The sequence below is a fragment of the Carassius gibelio genome, chromosome A4 (assembly GCF_023724105.1).
Source record: "Carassius gibelio isolate Cgi1373 ecotype wild population from Czech Republic chromosome A4, carGib1.2-hapl.c, whole genome shotgun sequence".
Classification (NCBI taxonomy): domain Eukaryota; kingdom Metazoa; phylum Chordata; class Actinopteri; order Cypriniformes; family Cyprinidae; genus Carassius; species Carassius gibelio.
Window position 1 is genome coordinate 12,679,836 of NC_068374.1, and position 23,627 is coordinate 12,703,462.

The 23,627-nt window shown below is 37.5% G+C and overlaps 1 protein-coding gene and 1 long non-coding RNA gene across 12 annotated transcripts in view; one reads left to right on the top strand and one right to left on the bottom strand.

Annotated features, from left to right (window-relative positions):
* Nucleotides 1–23,627, bottom strand: part of LOC127969021 (NACHT, LRR and PYD domains-containing protein 3) — a 95,245-nt gene that overhangs the window by 45,907 nt on the left and 25,711 nt on the right. For all 11 annotated transcript variants that reach the window (XM_052570667.1, XM_052570660.1, XM_052570652.1 and 8 more), the window contains exons 2-3: nucleotides 15,143–15,288; nucleotides 13,751–13,867 (exon numbers count right to left, since the gene is read on the bottom strand). In XM_052570667.1, the coding sequence (XP_052426627.1) occupies nucleotides 13,751–13,867; nucleotides 15,143–15,267 (242 nt within the window). In that variant the 5' untranslated portion in view covers nucleotides 15,268–15,288. The remainder of the gene's footprint in view (nucleotides 1–13,750; nucleotides 13,868–15,142; nucleotides 15,289–23,627) is intronic.
* LOC127970071 (uncharacterized) lies at nucleotides 4,480–16,331 on the top strand. Its single transcript, XR_008156509.1, has 2 exons — nucleotides 4,480–4,732; nucleotides 16,133–16,331. It is a non-coding gene; the product is annotated as an uncharacterized LOC127970071 (long non-coding RNA).

Below are 23,627 nucleotides of genomic sequence, written 5' to 3' on the forward strand. Positions count from 1 at the left end.
GCATAGGTAACTTAAACTCAAAAGAAATAACTGTTAACACAATATACCACTCATAACTAGAAAGTGTGCACCCAAACTAGTCATGTATGGTAGAAGTGTAAATTAGAAATAAAGTGGTGAAAATGAACCAAAGCATTGTCTGTCTTTATTATGAAAAAAAAAAAAAAAAAAAAAAAAAAATTATATATATATATATATATATATATATATATATATACAGTATTGTTCAAAATAATAGCAGTACAATGTGACTAACCAGAATAATCAAGGTTTTTAGTATATTTTTTATTGCTATGTGGCAAACAAGTTACCAGTAGGTTCAGTAGATTCTCAGAAAACAAACAAGACCCAGCATTCATGATATGCACGCTCTTAAGGCTGTGCAATTGGGCAATTAGTTGAAAGGGGTGTGTTCAAAAAAATAGCAGTGTCTACCTTTGACTGTACAAACTCAAAACTATTTTGTACAAACATTTTTTTTTTCTGGGATTTAGCAATCCTGTGAATCACTAAACTAATATTTAGTTGTATGACCACAGTTTTTTAAAACTGCTTGACATCTGTGTGGCATGGAGTCAACCAACTTGTGGCACCTCTCAGCTGTTATTCCACTCCATGATTCTTTAACAACATTCCACAATTCATTCACATTTCTTGGTTTTGCTTCAGAAACAGCATTTTTGATATCACCCCACAAGTTCTCAATTGGATTAAGGTCTGGAGATTGGGCTGGCCACTCCATAACATTAAGTTTGTTGGTTTGGAACCAAGACTTTGCCCGTTTACTAGTGTGTTTTGGGTCATTGTCTTGTTGAAACAACCATTTCAAGGGCATGTCCTCTTCAGCATAGGGCAACATGACCTCTTCAAGTATTTTAACATATGCAAACTGATCCATGATCCCTGGTATGCGATAAATAGGCCCAACACCATAGTAGGAGAAACATGCCCATATCATGATGCTTGCACCTCCATGCTTCACTGTCTTCACTGTGTACTGTGGCTTGAATTCAGAGTTTGGGGGTCGTCTCACAAACTGCATGTGGCCCTTGGACCCAAAAAAAACAATTTTACTCTCATCAGTCCACAAAATGTTCCTCCATGTCTCTTTAGGCCAGTTGATGTGTTCTTTGGCAAATTGTAACCTCTTCTGCACATGCCTTTTTTTTAACAGAGGGACTTTGCGGGGGATTCTTGAAAATAGATTAGCTTCACACAGACGTCTTCTAACTGTCACAGTACTTACAGGTAACTCCAGACTGTCTTTGATCATCCTGGAGGTGATCATTGGCTGAGCCTTTGCCATTCTGGTTATTCTTCTATCCATTTTGATGGTTGTCTTCCGTTTTCTTCCACGTCTCTCTGGTTTTGCTCTCCATTTTAAGGCATTGGAGATCATTTTAGCTGAACAGCCTATCATTTTTTGCACCTCTTTATAGGTTTTCCCCTCTCTAATCAACTTTTTAATCAAAGTACGCTGTTCTTCTGAACAATGTCTTGAACGACCCATTTTCCTCAGCTTTCAAATGCATGTTCAACAAGTGTTGGCTTCATCCTTCAATAGGGGCCACCTGATTCACACCTGTTTCTTCACAAAATTGATGACCTCAGTGATTGAATGCCACACTGCTATTTTTTTGAACACACCCCTTTCAACTAATTCAACTAATTGCCCAATTGCACAGCCTTAAGAGCGTGCATATCATGAATGCTGGGTCTCATTTGTTTTCTGAGAATCTACTGAACCTACTGGTAACTTGTTTGCCACGTAGAAATAAAAAAATATACGAAATCCTTGATTATTCTGGTTAGTCACATTGTACTGCTATTATTTTGAACAATACTGTATATAGGGTGATCTGCAACTAAAATATTTTAATTACGAAATATACTAAAAGGACAACCAAAAATAGCATGTAAACAAATGAAAGAAAAAGATGCATGTCTGTGTGTGTGGTTAAGTTACCACCTTGCTGTGTGGCCACGTTGTCGGCCATCACACTCCCCCCCACTTCAAAGACTTTGCTGACACAGCGAGAGAGGAAATCAGACGTAGCATTGGCTTTCCCTGGAACAAACTGGACACCGAATCGGAAGGGCTGCATGGCCAAGTACCACGGAGTAATTCTGCTATTTGGGTCCTGATCTGTAAGAATCTGAAAGGGGAACCAGACTCTGGAAAAAAAGTTGTATCAAGCATGTTGCTACGTGCTTGGCTTTAATGGACTTAATCGGGAACACCTCGGGATATCTAATTGCATAATCAGTTATGACAAGCATGAATCTATTTCCAGCTCGACTCTTTTCTACAGGGCCCACAATGTCCATTCCAAGTCTCTCAAATGGTGTACCCACAACCGGTAGGGTTGTAATGGAGCTCTGGAAGGGCTTCTCATGGAGACTTTCTGACACTCAGGACAACTTTTACAGTATTGAGTCACATCCCTCCTTAGTCCCGGCCAGTAAAAGTGTATTTTGATGCGAGCTAAGGTCTTGTGTTTTCCTAGGTGGCCAGCCCAGGGAAATGAATGGCTCAACTGGAGGATTACCTCTCTGACACATTGTGGCACGACATGTTGGTTTGTCGACTCAAACTGGCGATAAAGAATTCCCTTTTGGAATAAATACCTTTCGGCAGAGTCAGTGTCATCAGAATTGCCTGTAGCTTCATGTTCTGCTCTCTTGAGGTACAGAGCCAGGCTGATGTCTTCCTGCTGGAGCTGGATAACGTTAGTGGGCACCTGGAAACTTTGAAACAAATCACATGAGAGGTTAGCCGGTATTTTGGAAGCATTATATGCAGGCTTGTCCCGCCGTCTTCCACTACGGGACTTCCGCAACTTTGAAGGTTCCACTTCAATATCCGCATCGAAGAAAGGTAAAGTACTGAGTGTCTGCGCCGGATCCTCTGCCTGTTTCATTTTTGCCCGGGTGACTACAACATTGCAAAGCTGTTCCGGCTGCAGTAAATCTAGAAGCACTGGTAAATCATGCCCCAGAATCACAGGATACGGCAAATTATCTGCCACCCCAACGTCCAGGAGATAAGTCTGTCCCTGTACTTTGATGTAAAGACCCGCGGTAGGTAACAGTTTATCACCATGGACACAGCATATCAGTCTCTTGTCAGAAGGATTAATCAAGGCAGCTGAAACAAACTGTCTGTGTACCAATGTCTGGTCACTGCCAGTGTCAACTAGAGCATGGAGTTCTTTACCGTTCACTTCTACAGTGGTCATCCTTAAGGACAGTCCAGGCTTTACAGGAACTGCATTATTTCTGGGCACATAACACACTTGAGAGAGCTTGACCACGTTCTTCGGGCAAACAGGTTTGGTATGACCCTCTTTGCCACACAGGTAACAAATAGGCACTTTCTTAGGCGGTTTAAAATATATCACAGAGTCAGATTTTCCTCCCACAGTAGGCTTACCAGAGGAGTTGTACTGAGCCGGATGAAAGATGTGGAGCTTGCGAGAATCTCTCCCACCCTGCCAACTCCACGACTGATTCCTTCCCCGGGCAGCAACAAACACATCCGCTAATGATGCAGCTTCAGCAGCAGTATCAGGGCCCCGCTCACGGATCCATACCTGAAGCTCAGGAGAGAGCATTCGGAGATACCAGGTGTGGCTGGAGTATGAGTACGAGCTTGCACCTCCATCTGAAGCAGGCCAAACTGATGCTGCAATACCTTAAATCGTCGTTCTTGTTCCTTTTGCTATTGGGCCCTCCCGGCCTCCTGAGCATCCATTTGCGTCATGTGGGCTCGGAACAAACTTGTCAGATCTGCAAGCGTTGGCTCCCGACCTCCAGACTCCTCTGTGACAATCTCCTCTCCATCCTCTATGGTCTCCACCTCTCCTTCCTGTGCTTCCCAATGACAAGCAGCTATGTGTTGTTTTTTGCCTTTGCTTTTTGCCCTGCTTGCAGTAATTATGCTTTGAAAGTCACCTTTGATTTTTCCTAATAAACCATTTAATCGCACTTGCAAGCGGATATTACATTATGTTGTGGCATAATTAAATACAGTCTAAATAAACTACAAACATAAAATGATATACATTTATTTTGTCCTCACATTCTTTCTTGTAACTCCTCCCTCTCAGACACACAGTTAACAGAATGGCTCATTATACAGCTCATTATGCGGGCTTTTGTCTTCTCAGGTGTAAATCACAATGATATTCATGATAGTTGATGCCTACTTGCATATGAATTTTACCAACAAAAAGTGTCTTAGAAAAATTAAATCAATATATTGTAAGTGAGTAAACAAGATGATTTTCACATAATTTAGAAAGAAAAATTCTAGGCTACAAGCTCCAGTTCTCAAAAGTCCCAGGAACCAATTATTAATGGATATGATGATTTTGCAATTGTACGGTCTTGATTAATGCTTAAATTGCTATAAACAGAGGTACTGTAACCTAAGTAGTAAAAATGCTTTTGCTTAAGTACAAATATGTAACCCTGTGATTAATGCTGTATGGAAAATGTATTGTGTAACTTCACTAACATTAAGAAAACTGCTTACTTGCATGAAATGTATGTAGTGACTGATTTAGAGTAGAAACACTTAAGTATTAGAAATAGTTTTTATGATAAATGGACAATATAGTAGTTAAGGTGTATTTCACAGACGGTTAAGAGGAAAAAGAAGAGGAAAAGGGCTAAAGCAATGCGACGTAAACAACTGAAAGCCTCGGCAGAGGAGTCGGCAGCACTCCAGGTGATGACATCAGAAGAACCAGCGTTCGACATCTGTGTATAAAAGACTGAGAGAGAGACTCGACCGACGGATACTGAACAAGCAAAGTATCCCTGAACTTTACTATTGTACTTTGATATAACTTTTGTTAACTTTAACTTGTCAATAATAAAATACAAGTTTTATTATAGTCTGCAAGAGTAGTAATTTAAGAGCCGTAAGCAAGAACTGACCACAGGGAAGTCTGCGGAGCAAGCTGTAAGTATTTTTGAAATGGTTATAGTTTTATCCAGAGTCGACTTTCCTTACCTACCTGAGAATAATAAATAAACAGGTATAAGGTGTATAGATAAAGGAGACACCATAAAACATGGCACCCAACGTGCTTTAATTGTCTAATTACTGGCCAGAATTAGACAGTTGAGCGCTTGTCTAATAGAGTAAGCGTAGTTAGGCTTATGGTTAATAGCTGAGGTACTATATAAATTACTACATAAAAGATGACTAAGTGGTGAGAAAGACAAGAAAGGGTGGAAATAGACTATTAATGAAATACCCAGAAAGGGTGGACCAGTATTTGCAAATACAGCCCAGAAAGGGTAAAAGGTTAATGTTATGAATACAGCCCAGAAAGTGTACAATATTGATGTTATGAAGATAGCCCAGAAAGGGCAAAAGGTTACTGTTAAATAGTTACAAGTTACAAACATATGACGGACAAGTTAAAACGGGAAAAAACAGGCGAACGATATGAATTATGATTGAAAGTTTTTAAAATGTATTAGCAGTAAAAGATATGAAAAAGGTTTTAAGATTAAAGCCGGTTAATTATGAGCAAGAATGAAGAAGAATCAAAAATTAAATTAAACGTTCACAATGGGCTAAGGACCAGGTAATGTCAGAGCTACGTAAAACTTTATATGTACAGAGCAAAAATGACTGCAGCAAAGTAGATGATAGGATTGTACACGTTATCAAGGGTGGAATTCATAAACCGCAAAGAAAATACCCAATCAATAAAAACGGAATGGCAGAACTAACTTTAACCATACAAGAGCTCGAAGAACAGGGAACTATTACCAACTCGCCGATCTAGTTCTCTGTGAAACCGGACAGGACGTATAGATTTCATACAAACTTTGTGGCTTTGAATCGTTAAACAAGACCGGATAAATTTTATGTAACTAACTCGTGCGATACAGTTGAACAAAATACGAGATGGACGGTTTTATTCGAAAATTGATTTTCCCAGTTGATTCTACTCGATTCCTCTAGCCGAAGAAAGTCATGAAGAGACTGCTTTTACTATAAACAACAAACATTATGTTTACAGACATTTGTTGATGGGTGATTAAAACTCGCCTGTAACTTTTCAATCGGTAAGGTGTGAAATTCTGAAAGATTTAGACGTTGAACTTTATATAGATGACATCATGTCAAATGGAGAACGAGAACACGTAACTAGGGATGCACCGAAATTTCGGCCACCGAAAATTTTCGGCCGAAAATGGCCTTTTCGGTTTTCGGCCGATAGACTTTTATCGCCGAAACAACACGGCCGAAATGTTGTGATGACGCAAACAGAAACCGCGACCTCCACGTGCACCTGCATAGCAAAGACCACGAGCTCCCCGCGACATTCACTTAACACCAGTGAGAACTTTCTCTCTCTTCGTATTCCTTTATTCGCAGCACTAAAGCGTCTCCTAACAAAGAGATTAAGACGGACCACGAAGTGAAAGCAAAGAAAAGTACAGTCTTATAGAGTCTGTTAGCACACGTCTCACTGAGATCTTTTCGGATCCTCTGCACTTCATCGCGAATGTGCTTGATCCGCGTTATAAAGACCATTACTTGGATGCGGAAATAAGGCAGCGTGCACGAGAAATGATCCAGGCCGCGCTGGATGCGGAGAACCCGCGTGGAGACGGAGAAGCGCCAAGTGCAGGAGACAGATCAGAGCGCAGAAAAAAAGACTGGTCTCTGCACCAGATGAGTGGCATGCACCATCGTTTTCTGATATGTTCAGTGGAATTCTGCAAGAAAGTGCCTCAAATAATAATAATACGTTGGCTATTTTGTTCTTATACACACACACACACAAACATACATACATAATATCAGATTGTAGCCATATTTATGCTAGATTTTCTGCTAGATTTCTGCTTTAATTTGATAAAAATGTTTATTTATGCCCTGGCCCTATTTAAATACACTCTCTCAAATATTTATCAAATGTCAGGCAGATGACAACAAGCTCAACTGCTCAACAGCTAGATGGTTATCTGTCTGAAGTCCCCATCCCCAGAAGTGATGAGTCTTGCCAACTGGAGAAGTAATGCACTTTCTAGTCCTACATAGAAAAATTTCAAATGCACTTCACCTAAATGCACTCTGTTTTTATGAGAGAACTGTTCATTTTAAAACCTTTCTGCAGGCCAGTAGGCCTTTAAATTAATTTTAAATATACACATGAGTGGGATAAATTTTTTGTTAGAATTTTATTTTATACTGTGCATTGTTGCAATGTGCTTAATAAATATTTGCATCATTTGTAATTATGTATTTTTATGTTTTTTTTTTAAATAAGTTATGTAATTGTAATTATCTTTGAAACTTTAATATTAATTTATGCAATTGCAATGTCTTAATTTTAGTAAAGTTAGTACACGGTCATAGCAATAAATGCAATGGTACTAATAATTGGCATAATTTCTTTCGGTGTTTCGGTTTCGGTTTTCGGCCTTGGTTTTCTCTTTTTCGGTTTCGGCCAAGAATTTTCATTTCGGTGCATCCCTACACGTAATCTTGTAACAGAATTGTTGAAACAGCTTGTGGCGGCAGGTTTTGAAAATAAATATAAAAACGACACAATTAATGACTGATATAGTCGAATTTTGGGGATTTTGGATTTCAGCAGATAACAGATGGGTTACTTAGTCCATGAAAGTCAGAGTAAATCAACTTGAGACCCCCAAAACAATTAGAGAGGTCCAGCAAACAATAGGGTTACTGGGTTATGTTAGAGACTTAATCCCTCACTTTAGCCAAATGTCTAAACATACATATATATATATATATATATATATATATATATATATATATATATGAGACTATCAGAGGGGGACGCTTGAAATGGACCGAAAAAGCTAAAGAAGCATTGATAGAAATTAAAACAGCTATATTAAACTCAGGACAGTTGGAAGGAAGATATTATGAGAAAAAAAGCTGACTTGGAAACGGACAAAACATGTTACCAATTAATAGTAAGAAATGAGAAAAGTAACATACCTATTAGAATTATGACTGGAAGCTGGGAGATCCCAGAACTTAAATTTACTGGTGTGGAGAAGCAGCTGGCAGCACTTAACAAACGATAGTCCAAGTTGAAAGGCCTGGCAAGGGGCCAGAAAATATTTATTAACACAAAACAGCAGTATTAGCTCATCTCTCCAAAAACAATGTAAAAGGATGACCATGCGCTTAATAACCGATGGCAGAGATGGGAAAGTATGCTTCTAGATCCAGATCTGAAAATCAGACAAAAGGAACTTAAATGCCAGAAAAAGAAATTAGATCTTTATAAAAAATACAGTTGTTTTAACAGTTCAAAAACGGCCGCAGATAAGGAAGCACTGGGCTTTCATTCTGAAACAGAGCAACAAGGTCATAGCTTCAAAAGAGGGAGTAGTGCAAGGCACAAGACAGTACGCAGAGCTCATGGCAGTGTTCCAGGCTTTAAAAAAAAAACCTCCAAAAACTTGGAAATTTACAGGCCATAATAGTGACGGATAGCAGTTGCAACAGGATTTAATGACAATTTGCAAATCTGGAATGGAGAACAGTTACACCAAGTCAAAGGGTAAGCAAATTGAACAAGATTATGGCAAGACATTAGGGCTGGGATAAACTATTATTTTTTAAACGATTAATCTAGCGATTTTTTCGATGCGTCGATTCAGTTTTTCAGACCGATTCGATTTCGATTATCTCCCCATTAATTGACTACTAACAATTTATACATGTTGATTTACATATCTGAATGAAAAAAATATGAATTCCTTAACATTGCAATATGTTTATTGCTCTTAAAATTACAATATAAAAGACTGACTAAGAATGCATTACTTTGCACTTGTATAGAGATAGCATTCAATAAAACCTTGAAGCCTTGAAAACACATAGCTTACTGAAACAAGCTTACTGAACACATAGGGCCTAGCTTACTGAAAAAAAATTCATCTTTCAGATGAAAATAACAATAACTTGATGTCTAGCATTCAATAAAAAGGTCACCCAAAATACGTGTTTAAGAGCAATTGAAAGAATACAGTAACCAATGTAAACTTGAGGGCTTTAAGCTAATACAGAGAATTTTTTTCCAAAAAAATAAATAAATAAAAATGTGGGACAGTGGGAGCCAGCAGCCTGTCATGGAGAAAAAAAAATCTCTGAATGCTGTGAAACTTTGGCGTTCCGCCCTTTTTCTATCGTGTCTAATGATTTTGGTAAATATGCACGAGAGAGAGAGAGAGAGAGCGCGCACGATAGCGCTCATGTAGTTTGAAGACTGTGAGTGCGTGAGCGCGCGTGAAACTTTGGTGTTTCGCCCTTTTTATATTGTGTTTAATGATTTTGACTAATATGCACAAGGGAGAGATAGCAAGAAGCGCTCGTGTTGTTTGAAAACTGTGAGTGTGCCCGCACAGCCGGGGCTCTCTCTCGTACACGCCCTGTCAGGCACAGCCGCCAAAAAAAAAAAAAAAAGATCAATGCAGAAAAACCCCTCGATTGGTTATATTAACATTGGACAGAATGTTAATCCGGCCATCGCGTATATTCAGCGCACATAAGGTAAACGTTTTGCAAACGTTTTTTAGAGAGATAAAAACAGGTTCACGAATCGATGCGCATATTTTGCGTCAACGTATTTTTTGCGTCGACGTCATCGATGACCTCGACGCGTTGTCCCAGCCCTACAAGAGATACAAAAAAATAATAGGTGATTTTGACATTACAGTGATACATCAGCCAGGACATTCCAAGGCAGACAGTGCATTAGCCAAAGGAAATAATGAAGTTGATAAATTAGCGCGCATGAGACGAATAGTAGTGATTAAAGAAGCAAAAGGAAATATAATACAGAAAATACATGACCAAATTATGCACTCAAGTGTAAATTTAGTAGGAAAAGTTTTGACAGATAATAAAATACACATTTCTAACTGGAAACAGAAATATAGAAACATTAAGATAAATTGTCAACAGTGCATGCGTAAAGGCTAAAATAAAACAATACGAAGTGTTTTTGGAGCTATTATACCAGAGTTAACCAGGAATGGTCTTTGGACATCGCTGGACCTTTGATCCTGAGGTCTAAAGCTGGTAATAAATGTAGTTTCATAACAAGGTTTGGAAGGAGCACATCTGATACTTAGCCTAATTAGCAAGGTGGAGCCACTTAAATTAAATCAACCTTAGGGTATAAATACAGCTGAATTAGCCTGCCTGCCTTCATTGACAGTTTATCAGCATCCCGGTTCACTCTGTCTGTCATCTTATCACAATTTTCTTCCAGCGAGGAGATCCTAACCGGGGATTTTTCAGATCTGCTACTTTTGCCGATACCCATGATCATTCTTACCTCGCCAAACATGGCTGTTGAGCACCATCAAACGTCATCGCAACAGCTGCTCTTCTCGCCAAGCCACACATCGTGGCCAATAGACCGTGCAAAGCCTGAGCTTGCCTCACTCGACACCACGATCGATCTGCTTAAAACCGGGCTCTCCTCGAGCGCTGGATCACAGAAGCAGCAGGCATTTAACCAGCATGGGCCGCACCCCAGTTCTTACCACAGCAAGCCTCTCTCACTTTCCGCCGCGGCTCAGCCTTTCACCGCGGCTTTTCCGGTGAGGCACAGTTTGAGGCTGCCTCCTCTAGCGGCGCAGACCGATCAAATATGTATGCGGAAATTTCAGATCCGATTTGAGCCTCGGATGCGTTCAAATATTTGAATTTATGCGACTAGACCATATGCGAACGCCCAACCGGATGTGATGTATTCTAATCAAAACTATTGGTGCAAGGTCAGAATTACCAATGTTTTGTCAACTTTAACATTATTCTTTAACCTCTTAGCCTGCACCCCGACGCCCTCGTCCTGAAAGCCTCTCAACTCGCGCATGTCAGTGTTTATGAATAAATTAAATGAAACGGGACAAATTTAATCTTGACAAACTATGTATAAAATGTATAAAAGATCTAAGCCTCAAGCATCGACGACAGATCACTGTTTTTCAATGGAAAGCTTATAAAGACTGTATTTGCTACATTTGTGTAAGCAGTACACATACAAACATGAGCAATGGATAGGCTGTACATACCAGATCCATCATAATAATGAGCCATAAACACATCCACAGCTGTAAATCCCGGTTTAGTTAGAAAGGTAAGGGTCCACCGAATGACATCTCATGAAGCACGTTTAGTCCAACGGAGCAATAATGTTGTAATATGTATCATAGTTCCTCTGTTTACGTTTCAGTTCTTCAGCGAAATAACTCTTTGCGTCTGTTATGGAATAACTCACGATCCGAAACTGCTTCTTGGTAGTAAAAAAACGGCATGGTTTTGCAGCTTACAGTGTCACAAACACAATGAGAATCCACCAGAAAAAATAATGAATGAAAAATAGGCGAAAGATAGTTTATTTGAATTTTGCCACTCCTTTGTGACGTGCTCTGATGCACCTGATGGAGGCGGTAATTATAGCGATCGCCTTTTTCTTTTTCTACAGTTTTTATATTTGTGAGAGTGTTTTATGTTGAATGTGAACGTATCTGCATGATTACCATCTGTTTGAGTGCAAATCAGCCCAAATCAGCTCGCTATTACTGTATGATCACGGCTATCAAAGTGAACGCGTCTATATGAATAGAGAGAGTGGATTATTTACTTTGTGGCACATTTGTGTAATTACCATCTGTATAAGTGGCCATCAGCACATCAGCATTATTCATTGTAAATACTGCATTTCTAGCAATCTCAGGATTTTCTGTAATTGGTAAACAAAGTTAAATCTTTTTTTATTTTTCTTATTACTCTTATTTTTCTTACTCAAATTATTCTTATTGTATTTTTCTAGTGCTCAAATCACTGGATGATGTCTAAGTTTCTGTCGAGTGTTTTATAACTTGGCTGTTTTTGCCCCATTGACTTCCATTATAATGAAATATTTTGTGATATATATATATGTGTGTGTGTGTGTGTGTGTGTGTGTGTGTGTGTGTGTATATACAGTGAGTGTAGTTGCATCTCATCAAATGTGCATTCTTATTCTATTCAAGTGTGCCTGCATCATATAACAATTATTAATTAATAATATTAATAATGTTCATCGTCTAGCTGACTGTCAGTTTGTGCACGTTTGACAGGATTTTTTGAAAAAATTAATACAAGACGTAGTCACCACCATAAGCTACTACTAAATATTGTAGAAACATAATTTTCTGTAAAGTTGCTTTGTAACGATTCATATTGTAAAAAGCGCAATACAAATAAACTTGAATTGAATATATATATATAAAATATGCTGTTATATTCCATATAGCTTCATATACAAGTCAGAAACTAAGCTTTTTTTTGCACAGGCCTATCTAAAGGGTTATCAACCTAGTTATCAACTGTAAAAAAAAACAAATTTTACCTCTTCTCAAAAGGGAAAACTCACAAACAATCAAGAATGCATGATTATATGGTGTCATGGCTTTGCAATCAAATGTCGTTATAATGGAAGTCAATGTTAATGGAAGACATTTATGAACTTGGTAATTAAAGAGTTAGAATCTTGGATTTTTTTAAAAACATTTGGCAGTTTTGATCAGGACTGAGGTTGATTTAACAGATTTATGCAAAACAAATAGGAAAAAATATTTATCTGACACATTTTTAAAGCAGTTTAATTTAGTGGATGTTTTATCCACGAACATAATGAAAGGGTAGTGAATTTGCCCACAGTGTATTGTTACGTTTTTGAAAAATTTCAAACTCAACTTTACTGCCTAGTGGACGAAAACATCCCCAACAACGCATAAGGGTTTATATATATATATAATGACAATAGCATGCATAAGAAGGGGGAAGTCGTGGCCTAATGGTTAGAGAGTCGGACTTCCAATTGAAAGGTTGTGAGTTCGAGTCTCGGGCCGGCAGGAATTGTGGGTGGGGGGAGTGCTTGTACAGTTCTCTCTCCACCTTCAATACCACGACTTAGGTGTCCTTGAGCAAGGCACTGAACCCCCAACTGCTCCCCGGGCGCCGCAGCATAAATGGCTGCCCACTGCTCCGGGTGTGTGTTCACAGTGTGTGTGTGTGTGTGTTCACTGCTCTGTGTGTGTGCATTTCGGATGGGTTAAATGCAGAGCACAAATTCTGAGTATGGGTCACTTTCTTAAGAGCCTTTGTGTAAAGGTCTTTCTTTAAATTTCTGAGTAGACCTTTGCAACTGTAGCCTAAGACTATCCTACGTATTTAAATTAACTCACTTTAACCGGTGGGAACATTCTTTACCATCATCATAACCCTACCCATAAGTCTAAATGCATTTAGGAAAAATGGCATTTAAATGATAATAATGTTAAACATATCCAATACATTTTTGGTAATACAATGTCCTTTGACTTTTGCAATTTATAAAGCGTTAGTTTATTCTAGATTTTAATTTCCATATTAAAACTAGTGTAGGAAATGGAAAAAATTATCTAAAAATTATATAATTCAATTTTGATTGTCATTTTGCAGTAAATGTAACATATGTATGGGAAAATGTACATTTAAATACAGAAATAAATTGTCATTTTGCATATTACATTTAAAAATGAATTGTGCTACCTGTATGCTTCCATATTGGGCAGGATGAGAAAGAATATATATTTTTTGATAGTCATTCAAATGAATTCCTTTTTTTTTTTTCATCTGATGATTCAGTAAAATGATGGTTAGCTGCAGATGTAATTGTAACAATGGATTATATCTCACCTGGGGTCAGAGGTCACTGGATCATCACTGAATTTAGGAGGAAGAGGCATTGACCTGTCACTCTTCAGAGACAAACAGCTGGGATCAAGAGATGAAGATCTCTTCCTCCTAAAGATCCTGATAAACACAGAAATCATTCCTTTAGTTCTGTCTTCTGTTTCATTTATTATAAGTATTTTAAGTGTATAATCTGGGGTGCACATCATTTTTTCAGCCTGGTTCTCCTAAGAGAAGTACTTAAGGTCCTCACACTGCATATAGCGTGACCCATTAATTGCAACTATTAAAAAAATTAATAGTTATAATATTATTACACTTTATTTTCTTTTTTTAAAAATTAAATAGTAAAACTAAATAATAGTGCGTGATAATATCATTACAAATAAGAAGCAGTCCTAGTATTAAACACAAATGCATTTATTTTATAGTAAATAAACTTAAAAATAAAATGCTAATATTTACTACTACTTTGTTTGTTTGCCTCTTTAAGAAGAATCGCTTTATGTATTCCCCAATTTTAAGTCGCTTTGGAAAAAAAAGAGTCTAAAGATAAATAAAAGCGTTTTCATCATATTCAAACTTAAAATCAGCAGGCTAAAATAATTTTGTCGGCAAGTATACGTGCTTTCGGATTTTACACTGCTTATTAAAGAGCATCAGTGGATGAATGTCACAGTTTTGTATTGTGCTTTGAAATGGTGGGCATAGCCTAGATTTATGCTTTCAGGTTGAAAATAAAACTTATATAGTACAGTTTGTGATCTAAAATGGTAATTGTGCATTAACAGCTGTCAACCATGTTGCAAATGCGCTGTCAGTACATATTTATATTACGCATTTTTTATTTTGGTCGCGCATGTGGACCTGCGGACCACTTATGTGCACCCCTGTGTATAATTTCCATTTTGCATAACATGACAATCTCCATTAAACTTCACAGACGTTAATGAAGGAGTGCTGGTGAACACATGCATGTCAAACCCGTAGCACTCAGCAAAGGAGCACAATAGTTCTGACTGAAATGTTTTATGTTAGAAATTAAATTTAGATTTAAGGGTATTTATTGAAAATGCAATTGAAATGTCTTAAATGTAAGTGTCAATGCATTTAAGAAAAATAAGTGTCCTACCCGTATATAGTCTTGAAACCAGTGTTAAGTAATAAAAATCATTATAGTTGAGTAAAAGAACAGACACTACAATTAAAAACTGAACGTGGCTGCTCAATGATGCTCACAGATCAGATTTTATTTCTCCAGTGAGGAGAGCTGATTGACAAGAAGATTGAGGTGAGACCGATAAAATGGCGGATGATTTGGTTTCAAAACTAAATGCAAAAGCGCCTATTTGGCAAGATTTTGGATTTTGACCTTAACAATGGATTATATCTCACCTGGGGTCAGAGGTCAATGGATCATCACTGAATTTAGGAGGAAGAGGCATTGATCTGTCACTCTTCAGAGACACACAGCTGGGATCAGGAGATGAAGATCTCTCATGGCTCTCTGTGGTCCCCATAATGGGAAACTGACTTCAGTCCTGTATATGGAAAAAAAGGAGAACAAATGACACAAATATTGCGATTACAATTCAGTGAAAACAAATATTAACGCTAGACACAATGAGACTGAAGAGAATGTGGTGCTTCAGATGCAGCAGCTACAGCAGTTTGTGAAGGATCATTTTCTTCTGAATCCATAGTGATGCTTTACTGACTGCGGTGAAGTAGATCTGAAGAGAGATCCTTATGAGCATCGTCAGTGTCTTAGCTCACTCGTTCTCTTTTGTGAACATTTGACTTCAGCAGCAGGAGAAAAGCATGAATCTGTTCAGAGCTTGTTGTGTTTCTGCTGCTTTAACGTGACGTCTCTGACACAAATCAACTAACTGATCATGACATCTGATGACATCTATTTTCATTGCTGATATTTCATTGTTGAAGTGCTACTGAAAACCTCTCAAATCATACAGATTTTATGACAGCCATATATTTTATTTACACTGTGTTAATGGAGATGATGATTTTGCAATTATACTGTCTTGATTAATGCTTAATTTGCTATAAACAGATGTACGGTAACCTAAGTAGTAATAATGCTTTTGCTTAAGTACAAAGATGTAACCCTGTGATTAATACTATATGGAAAATGTATTGCGTAACTACACTAACATTAAGAAAACTGCTTACTTGCATGAAATGTATGTAGTTACTGATTTAGAGTAGTAACACTTATGTATTAGAAATAGTTTTTATGATAAATGGACAATATAGTATTTAAGGTGTATTTCACCGACGGTTAAGAGGAAAAAGAAGAGGAAAAGGGCTAAAGCAATGTGACGTAAACAACTGAAAGCCTCGGCAGAGGAGTCGGCAGCACTCCAGGTGATGACATCAGAAGAACCAGCGTTCGACGTCTGGGTATAAAAGACTGAGAGAGAGACTCGACCGACGGATACTGAACAAGCACAGTATCCCTCGACGCCTGATACCAGCTGATTATATCTTGATTTTGTAACTTTACTATTGTACTTTGATATAACTTTTGTTAACTTTAATAAAACTTGTATTTTATTAATGACAAGTTATGGTCTGCAAGAGTAGTAATTTAAGAGCCGTAAGCAAGAACTGACCACAGGGAAGTCTACTGAGCAAGTTGTAAGTATTTTTAAATGCTTATAGTTTTGTCCAGGGTCGACTTTCCTTACCTACCTGAGAATAATAAAGAAACAGGTAAAAGGTGTATAAATAAAGGAGACACCATAAAACATGGCGCCCAACGTGCTTTAATTGTCTAATTACTGGCCAGAGGTACTATATAAATTACTAAATAAAAGATGACTAAGCGGTGAGAAAGCCCAGAAAGGGCAGAAATAGGAGAAACACCCAGAAAGGGTGGACCAGTATTTGCAAATACAACCCAGAAAGGGTAGAAGCTTACTGTTATGAATACAGCCCAGAAAGGGTAGAAGCTTAATGTTATGAATACAGCCCAGAAAGGGTAGAAGCTTAATGTTATGAATACAGCCCAGAAAGGGTAGAAGCTTAATGTTATGAATACAGCCCAGAAAGGGTAGAAGCTTAATGTTATGAATACAGCCCAGAAAGGGTAGAAGCTTACTGTTATGAATACAGCCCAGAAAGGGCAAATGGTTACTGTTAAATACAGCCCAGAAAGGGTTAAATGTGCACATAAGAAATAAAGAGTGAAGATAACAGTAACAGGCCTATAACAAGGCGAAAGAAACCGCTAAGTAGAGTCATATTAAAGAGGCTAAGCTATGGCAGCAAAAGCTAAAGAAAAATCCAGCAATATTTTTATTCAAGCATATACATGAGGCGATTCTCATGTATTAGGATGGCAGAAACTAGCCTTACAGGCAGAGATATCCGTCCAGGTGACGGACCCAGGAGAATTACTACTTTGGCTTCCCACCAAGGAGGGGCTGCAGTTAGGAAACTTCACGGAAAGTGAAGTGGGTCTAGCAGTATTGCGATGTATGCAAGAACTAGCAAAAAATGAAAGCTGTACAATACAATTGCAGTGCAAAACTCCAGAGGCAGAAAATGTAATCAAAACTATTAGCAAAAAAGATGGAAGGCAAAATAGAGATTTATTACATGTGCGGTAAAGCGTTAAAAAGAGAAAAAGGACATTTGCCAGACATGGTAAGAGTTAAAAGATATCAAATTGGTATTAACGATTTCGAACAAGTGGAAGAAATCCGATTGACAATGCCAATAATTGAAGATGAGGAACGAGATAGTGTTATTACCATTGCTCATCGAAAACAACCTTATACCAGAATAATACGAGCTACAAATAGGCAGAATAAGACTGCTTATTAGAGACAGTTTAATCTAAATAATTGAAGGAGGCGTTGTAATACTAAATGGAAATAAATAATAACTGGCTCTGGAATAGCTGGGTCAATTTTCAATAAATTGGGTAAACAGGCATTACAGGAGATTGAAAGTATGAGAGCCCAGCTCGGACCGCAATACGTAGCGACAGTGAGAATAACCTCTGGCTGTCCACAGTGGAATTATGTAGCGCATACAGTAATGACTGATTACAGAGATTAATTCTGTAGTGCAGAAAGCTCCTGGTTAGAGGCCAGGATATTAACAACAACAGCAGTAATAAAAGAAACACTACACAGACAAGAAAATTAAATACATATGACTTTAATGGGAACAGGACAATTTAAACACCCAGTTAATTCGGTATTAGAAGGCATACTATTGGGAATTACAGATATGTCACAGGAAGGTCAATTGACCATAAATTTATTAATGACTAACATAAAACAGGATGAACTGGAAAAATTTCTTGAGAAAAGGGAGGACAACAACCAGCCAGAATCCTCTCAGCCATCGGGAATGTTCCTGCAGGGGACAGAAAAAAACAACAACAACAGCGTCAGGCAGAGTCTGAAGATGAATCCGAGGTGTCGGAGTTGTATATGACTCAGACAGGTCAGATTCTTCACTATATTTTGAAGATAGTGAAAGTAAAGAAACAGAAAATATTTACAAAGAATCTAGACTGTGGATTAAAAGAATTAAGAAGTCAGATGGAATAACAAAGAGTGACAAACCAAATAATAGAAAAATAGTTAAAGAACTGGAAAAAGCCTAGTTCATTCACTAAAATCAGAAATTAAAACTCTGGAAAAAGAAATAGAAATATTAAAATGTACAGAAGTAATAGTACTGAAGGACAGAATTAAGTAGGGTTGTGATGGTCAGGTCGCAAAGCAAAGACAAACAGCCAGGATCGGCCAGCAACTCCTGGATTTACAACTTCTTACAGACAATTTAAGTTGTAACTCCACAAGAAACTGAAGAAAACCAGAATAGTGTACATGCGAAATTGCTGGGATTACAATTAACAGAAGCATTTAGAAAACAGGTAGGAAATAAGAAGTCGCACGAAGACCAGAGTGCATATACAGAACAGATATAGCCTAATGAAAGCGGCTGAAAATGTGCAGCTGAGCCTAGATGCCGCTACGAGGTTAATGCAGACCTGTACAGGTCAACTCATATCCTCGGAGGGTTTGGATAAGTTGAGGAATTTGACAGGTATAGACGATAAAATTAAAGAACGGACAAAAACCCTCATTAATGCCCGGAAAAGAGCATATAACTTCATTAGAAATGTGGCTTTCTATAGAACAGGAGATCCCTAATGCTGACAAAGTTCTGTTGCTGAGGCATGTAGGCGTAATTTAGTTATGCTGCTGAATAATGCGACTAGAGAAAAATAGAAGAAAAACTAGTTGAGTATGATCCTGGTACAAAACATGTTAAAACCATGAGGAAATTTACACCGCAAAATAAACAAGCTCAAGGGCTACAGTTTAAAAATAATTTTAATACCAATAAATTCCAAAGGCCAGAAAGATTTAAAAATAAATAATAATAATAAAATACATAAATATGAAGCAGGATATTATGGTGAAACAAGGAAGGTTAACCAGTTCACTGGAAATAGACAGACGTCTCAGACAGAAAAAAAAAAGGAAACCTGTATGCACAGGGAGGGAGAAAACTTCCACAGAAGTGAAAAATGGTAATATGACCCCCGCAGAACGAACTAAAATAATTGAAGACCTTAAGAACAAAAATCAAAACGGAAAAAAGATTAGGAGGACTAAGGTAAATCAAAAGATGGAAAAACGCTCTAAATTGAACGACGAGGAAACATGCAAAACTAAGAAGAAGGAGCGAGTCAACTCTGATACAGAATGAAGCTAAGCTGGCCAGTTGAAACAGAGACTGTGTGACCCAAAAGTTAAAGAAGAAAATGAAAATGTATATATTAATATTCATGGAACAGAGTATTTGATTGACACATGCATGAATGTCTGTCTCAACTGAGTCTTTAGAGATAAATAGTACGATACAGGTACAAACAAATGACGGACAAGTTAAAACGGGAAAAACAGGCGAACGATATGGAATTACTATTGAAAGTTCTGAAAATTTATTAGCAGCAAAAGATCTGAAAAAGGTTTTAAGATTAAAACCCGCTAATTAGGAGAAAGAATTAAGAAGAATCAGAAATGAAATTAAAGGTTAACAATGGGCTAAGGACCAGTTAATGTCAGAGCTACTTCATATGTACGGAACAAAAATAACTGCGGCAAAGTAGATGATAGGTTTGCACATGTTATCGAGGGTGGAATTCATAAACCACAAAGGCAATACCCAATTAATAAAAACGGAATGGCAGAACTAACTTTTACCATAAAAGAGCTTGAAGAACAGGGAGTTATAAAACAAGTTAAAGGAGCGATTACTAACTCACCGATCCAGTTAGCTGTGAAACCGAACGGGACATATAGATTTCTTACAAACTTTAAGGCTTTGAATCATTTAACAAGACCGGGTAAACGTTATGTAATTAACGCGTGAGATAAAGTTGAACAAAATACGAGATGGACGGTTTTATTCGAAAATTTATTTTGCCAGTGGATACTCGATTCCTCTAGCTGAAGAAAGTCAGGAAAAGACTGCTTTTACTGTAAACAACAAACATTATGTTTACCGACGTTTGTTGATGGGTTATTAAAACTCACCTATAACTTTTCAATTGGTAGGCTAAGGTGTGAAATGCTGAAAGATTTAGACGTTGAACTTTATATAGACAACATATTAATTGTGTCAAATGGAGACCTTGTAACAGAATTGTTGAAACGACTTGCGGAGGCAGGTTTGAAAATAAATATAAAAAAGAGACAATTAATGACTGATATAGTCGAATTTTGGGGATTTTGGATTTCAGCAGATAACAGAGGGGTTACTTAGTCAATGACAGTCAGAGTAAATCAACTTGAGACCCCAAAAACAGTTAGACAGAGCCAGCAAACAATGGGGTTACTGGGTTATGTTAGAGACTTAATCCCTCGCTTTAGCCAGATGTCTAAACTTATTTATGAGACTATCAAAGGTGGACAACTGAAAAAAAAAAAAAAAAAAAAAAAAAAAAACTAAGAATCGTTGATAGAAATTAAAACAGCTATATTAAACTCAGGACAGCTGGAAGGAAGAAATGATGAGAAAAATTTAGAAGCTGACTTGGAAACAGACGAAACTAAGAAGATAAGAGATAAGAAAAGTAACATACCTGTTAGAATTATGACTGGAAGCTGGGAGATCCAAGAACTTAAATTTACTGGTGTGAAGAAGCAGCTGGCAACACTTAGAAAACGATATTCCGAGTTGAAAGGCCTGGCAAGGGGCCAGAAAATATTTATTAACACAAAACAGCAGTATTAGCTCATCTCTCCAAAAACAATGTAAAGGATGCCCATGCGCTTAATAGCCAATGGCAGTGATGGAAAAGTATGCTTCTAGATCCAGATCTGAAAATCAGACAAACAGTACTTGACAGAAAAAGAAATTAGAGCTTTATAAAAATACAGTTGTTTTCACAGATGGCTCAAAAACGGCCGCAGACAAGAAGCTCACTGGGCTTTCATTCTGAAACAGAGCAACATGGTCATAGCTTCAAAAGAGGGAGTAGCGCAAGGCACAGGACAGTACGCAGAGCTCATGGCAGTGTTCCAGGCTTTGAAAACACTGAAAAACTTGGATATTTACAGGCCATAATATTGACGGATAGCAGTTGCAACAGAAATTAATGACAATTTGCAAATCCAGAATAAGAACGGTTACACCAAGTCAAAAGGTAAGCAAATTGAACACGCAACATTTTGGCAAGAGAAAAAAAATAAATAATAAGTGATTTTGATGTTACAGTGATACATCAGCCAGGATATTCCTAGGCAGACAAAGGAAATAATGAAGTTGATAAATTAGCGTGCATGAGACGAATAGTGATTAAAGAAACAGAAGGAAACGTAATACAGAAAATACATGACCAAATTATGCACCCAAGTGTAAATTTAGTTTGCAAAGTTTTGACAGATAATAAAATACATATTTCTAACTGGAGACAGAAATATAGAAACATAAGATTAAATTGTGAACAGTGCATGCGTAAAGGCTATAATAAACAATACGAAGTGATTCTGGAGCTATTATACCAGACAGAGTTAACCAGGAATGATCTTTGGACATCGCTGGACCTTTGATCCCGAGGTCTAAAGATGGTAATAAATATCTATTGATGGTAGTAGATGGCTTTACAAGCCGAATTTTGGGAAAGCCGTTTAAAAGAGACAAAAGCAAATGCAATTATTAAAGATGTTAATGAATTACTGGTAGCTTGGGGCCGGCCAGAGAAAAATTAAGGTTGACAACGGCACAGGTTTTGTAGGAAAACAGTTTGAAGACTTTGTAACTGAAAAACATAAGTTTAATTAAATCTATAAGATCGCCCAGAGTCAAACGCAGTAGCTGAGAGATCTATAGGGATTCTAAAAAGCTGGAAACGGGCCAGTTGTAATCATAGATGGGATGAATATATGGAAGATTTAATGTTTTATATTAATCTTACAGAGATCAAACGTCAAAAGACCAGCCAGAAGACTTTTGCCGAGTAGGAGACCTGGATCAGGTTAGACAATAAACATAAAAATAAACCGTTTAAAGATTTAATTACTAAGAATGATAAAATAATTAAATAGTTGATAAACAATGTGGAATTAGCAGATAATGGCCTCTGGAGTAAGAGGAATTTGGTTTTGGTTAAAAACCAAGGACAAAAAAATTTAATTCAAGCAGGAAAATTATCAATGAGATTAGGATGAGCTTGTTAAATTGGTTGAGATTAATAACCAGAGAGGTGTGATTAGAATTGAAACTAATCTAAGGACGAGATGCGTTGATAATTATATAGCGAAGGATATTGAGCATGAAAAAGCCAGACAGATAGGTAGATTACATAAACCTGTTAAACTGACATGTTATATAGCATAGGTGTATGTGTGCTATTTGTGGTAGTTTTGAAGAATAACTGTGGTGGGAAGCACTAGCGATAAGCAAGGCCAAATCCAGGGAGGAATTAAAAAGCAATAATAATAATAAAAAAAAATACAAAAAAGATTAGTAAACCTCTAACTATGCCAAAAATACAGAGAGATCAAGATTACAAAACTCCTGGAGAAATTAAAGCAGCTTTGTGTGTTCTCTGCAAAAAATGTAGAATTAGTTTCCCTAAAGTTGAAGTAATAATGACACAGCGGCTTGGAGAAAAGTAAACCGTTTGTGATTGTTTGTGGACAGGGAATATGTGATTAAATGCAATGTATGTCTCGATGACATTAAAACACAGTAAATTGCTGGTACATGGCAGACATAAAGTTTGGTCTTGGAACAAGACCTTTGGTGATTTATCTAGTAAAGGCAAAATTGAAGGTTCAAGATTGCACGTTGATAACATGACTTACCAACAACAGCTGGGAAATTCAGGCGTCAATTATCTATGGTCATACCGTATTAAGAGAAATATGGATGACATTCAAAGTAAATGGCTCCTAGTTGACCCCAAAGGTCTGGGAACGGAGCTGGAGTGCTTGAAAACTTGCTTTGACAAGAAGGTCAAAGCATGCCGGCCAGATAAGGAAACTGGAATTATCTGGTCCGTAGGCACCATTGCTAAAACACCATTAGAAAGTAATATAGGTGAGTGAATAATGGCACCTAGAATTGATTTTCTGAGATGTGGAGAATCCGATGACTCAAATAGCAATGTGCCTTGCCATTTTGGACAATTAGATGAAGAAAGATGTCCAAATAAACTAATAGTGAAAAGAAGCAGAGTTCTGTGTGTCCGATTGCATTCTGGAGACAGAACAGCCAGCAAGCTGCTGTATTATCTCCGGGCAAGAAGCCAATTATGGAGGGGTTACAGCAGCCTTCTCTGAATACATGTTTTAATCTAATGGTGTAAGTTGTTTAAAACATG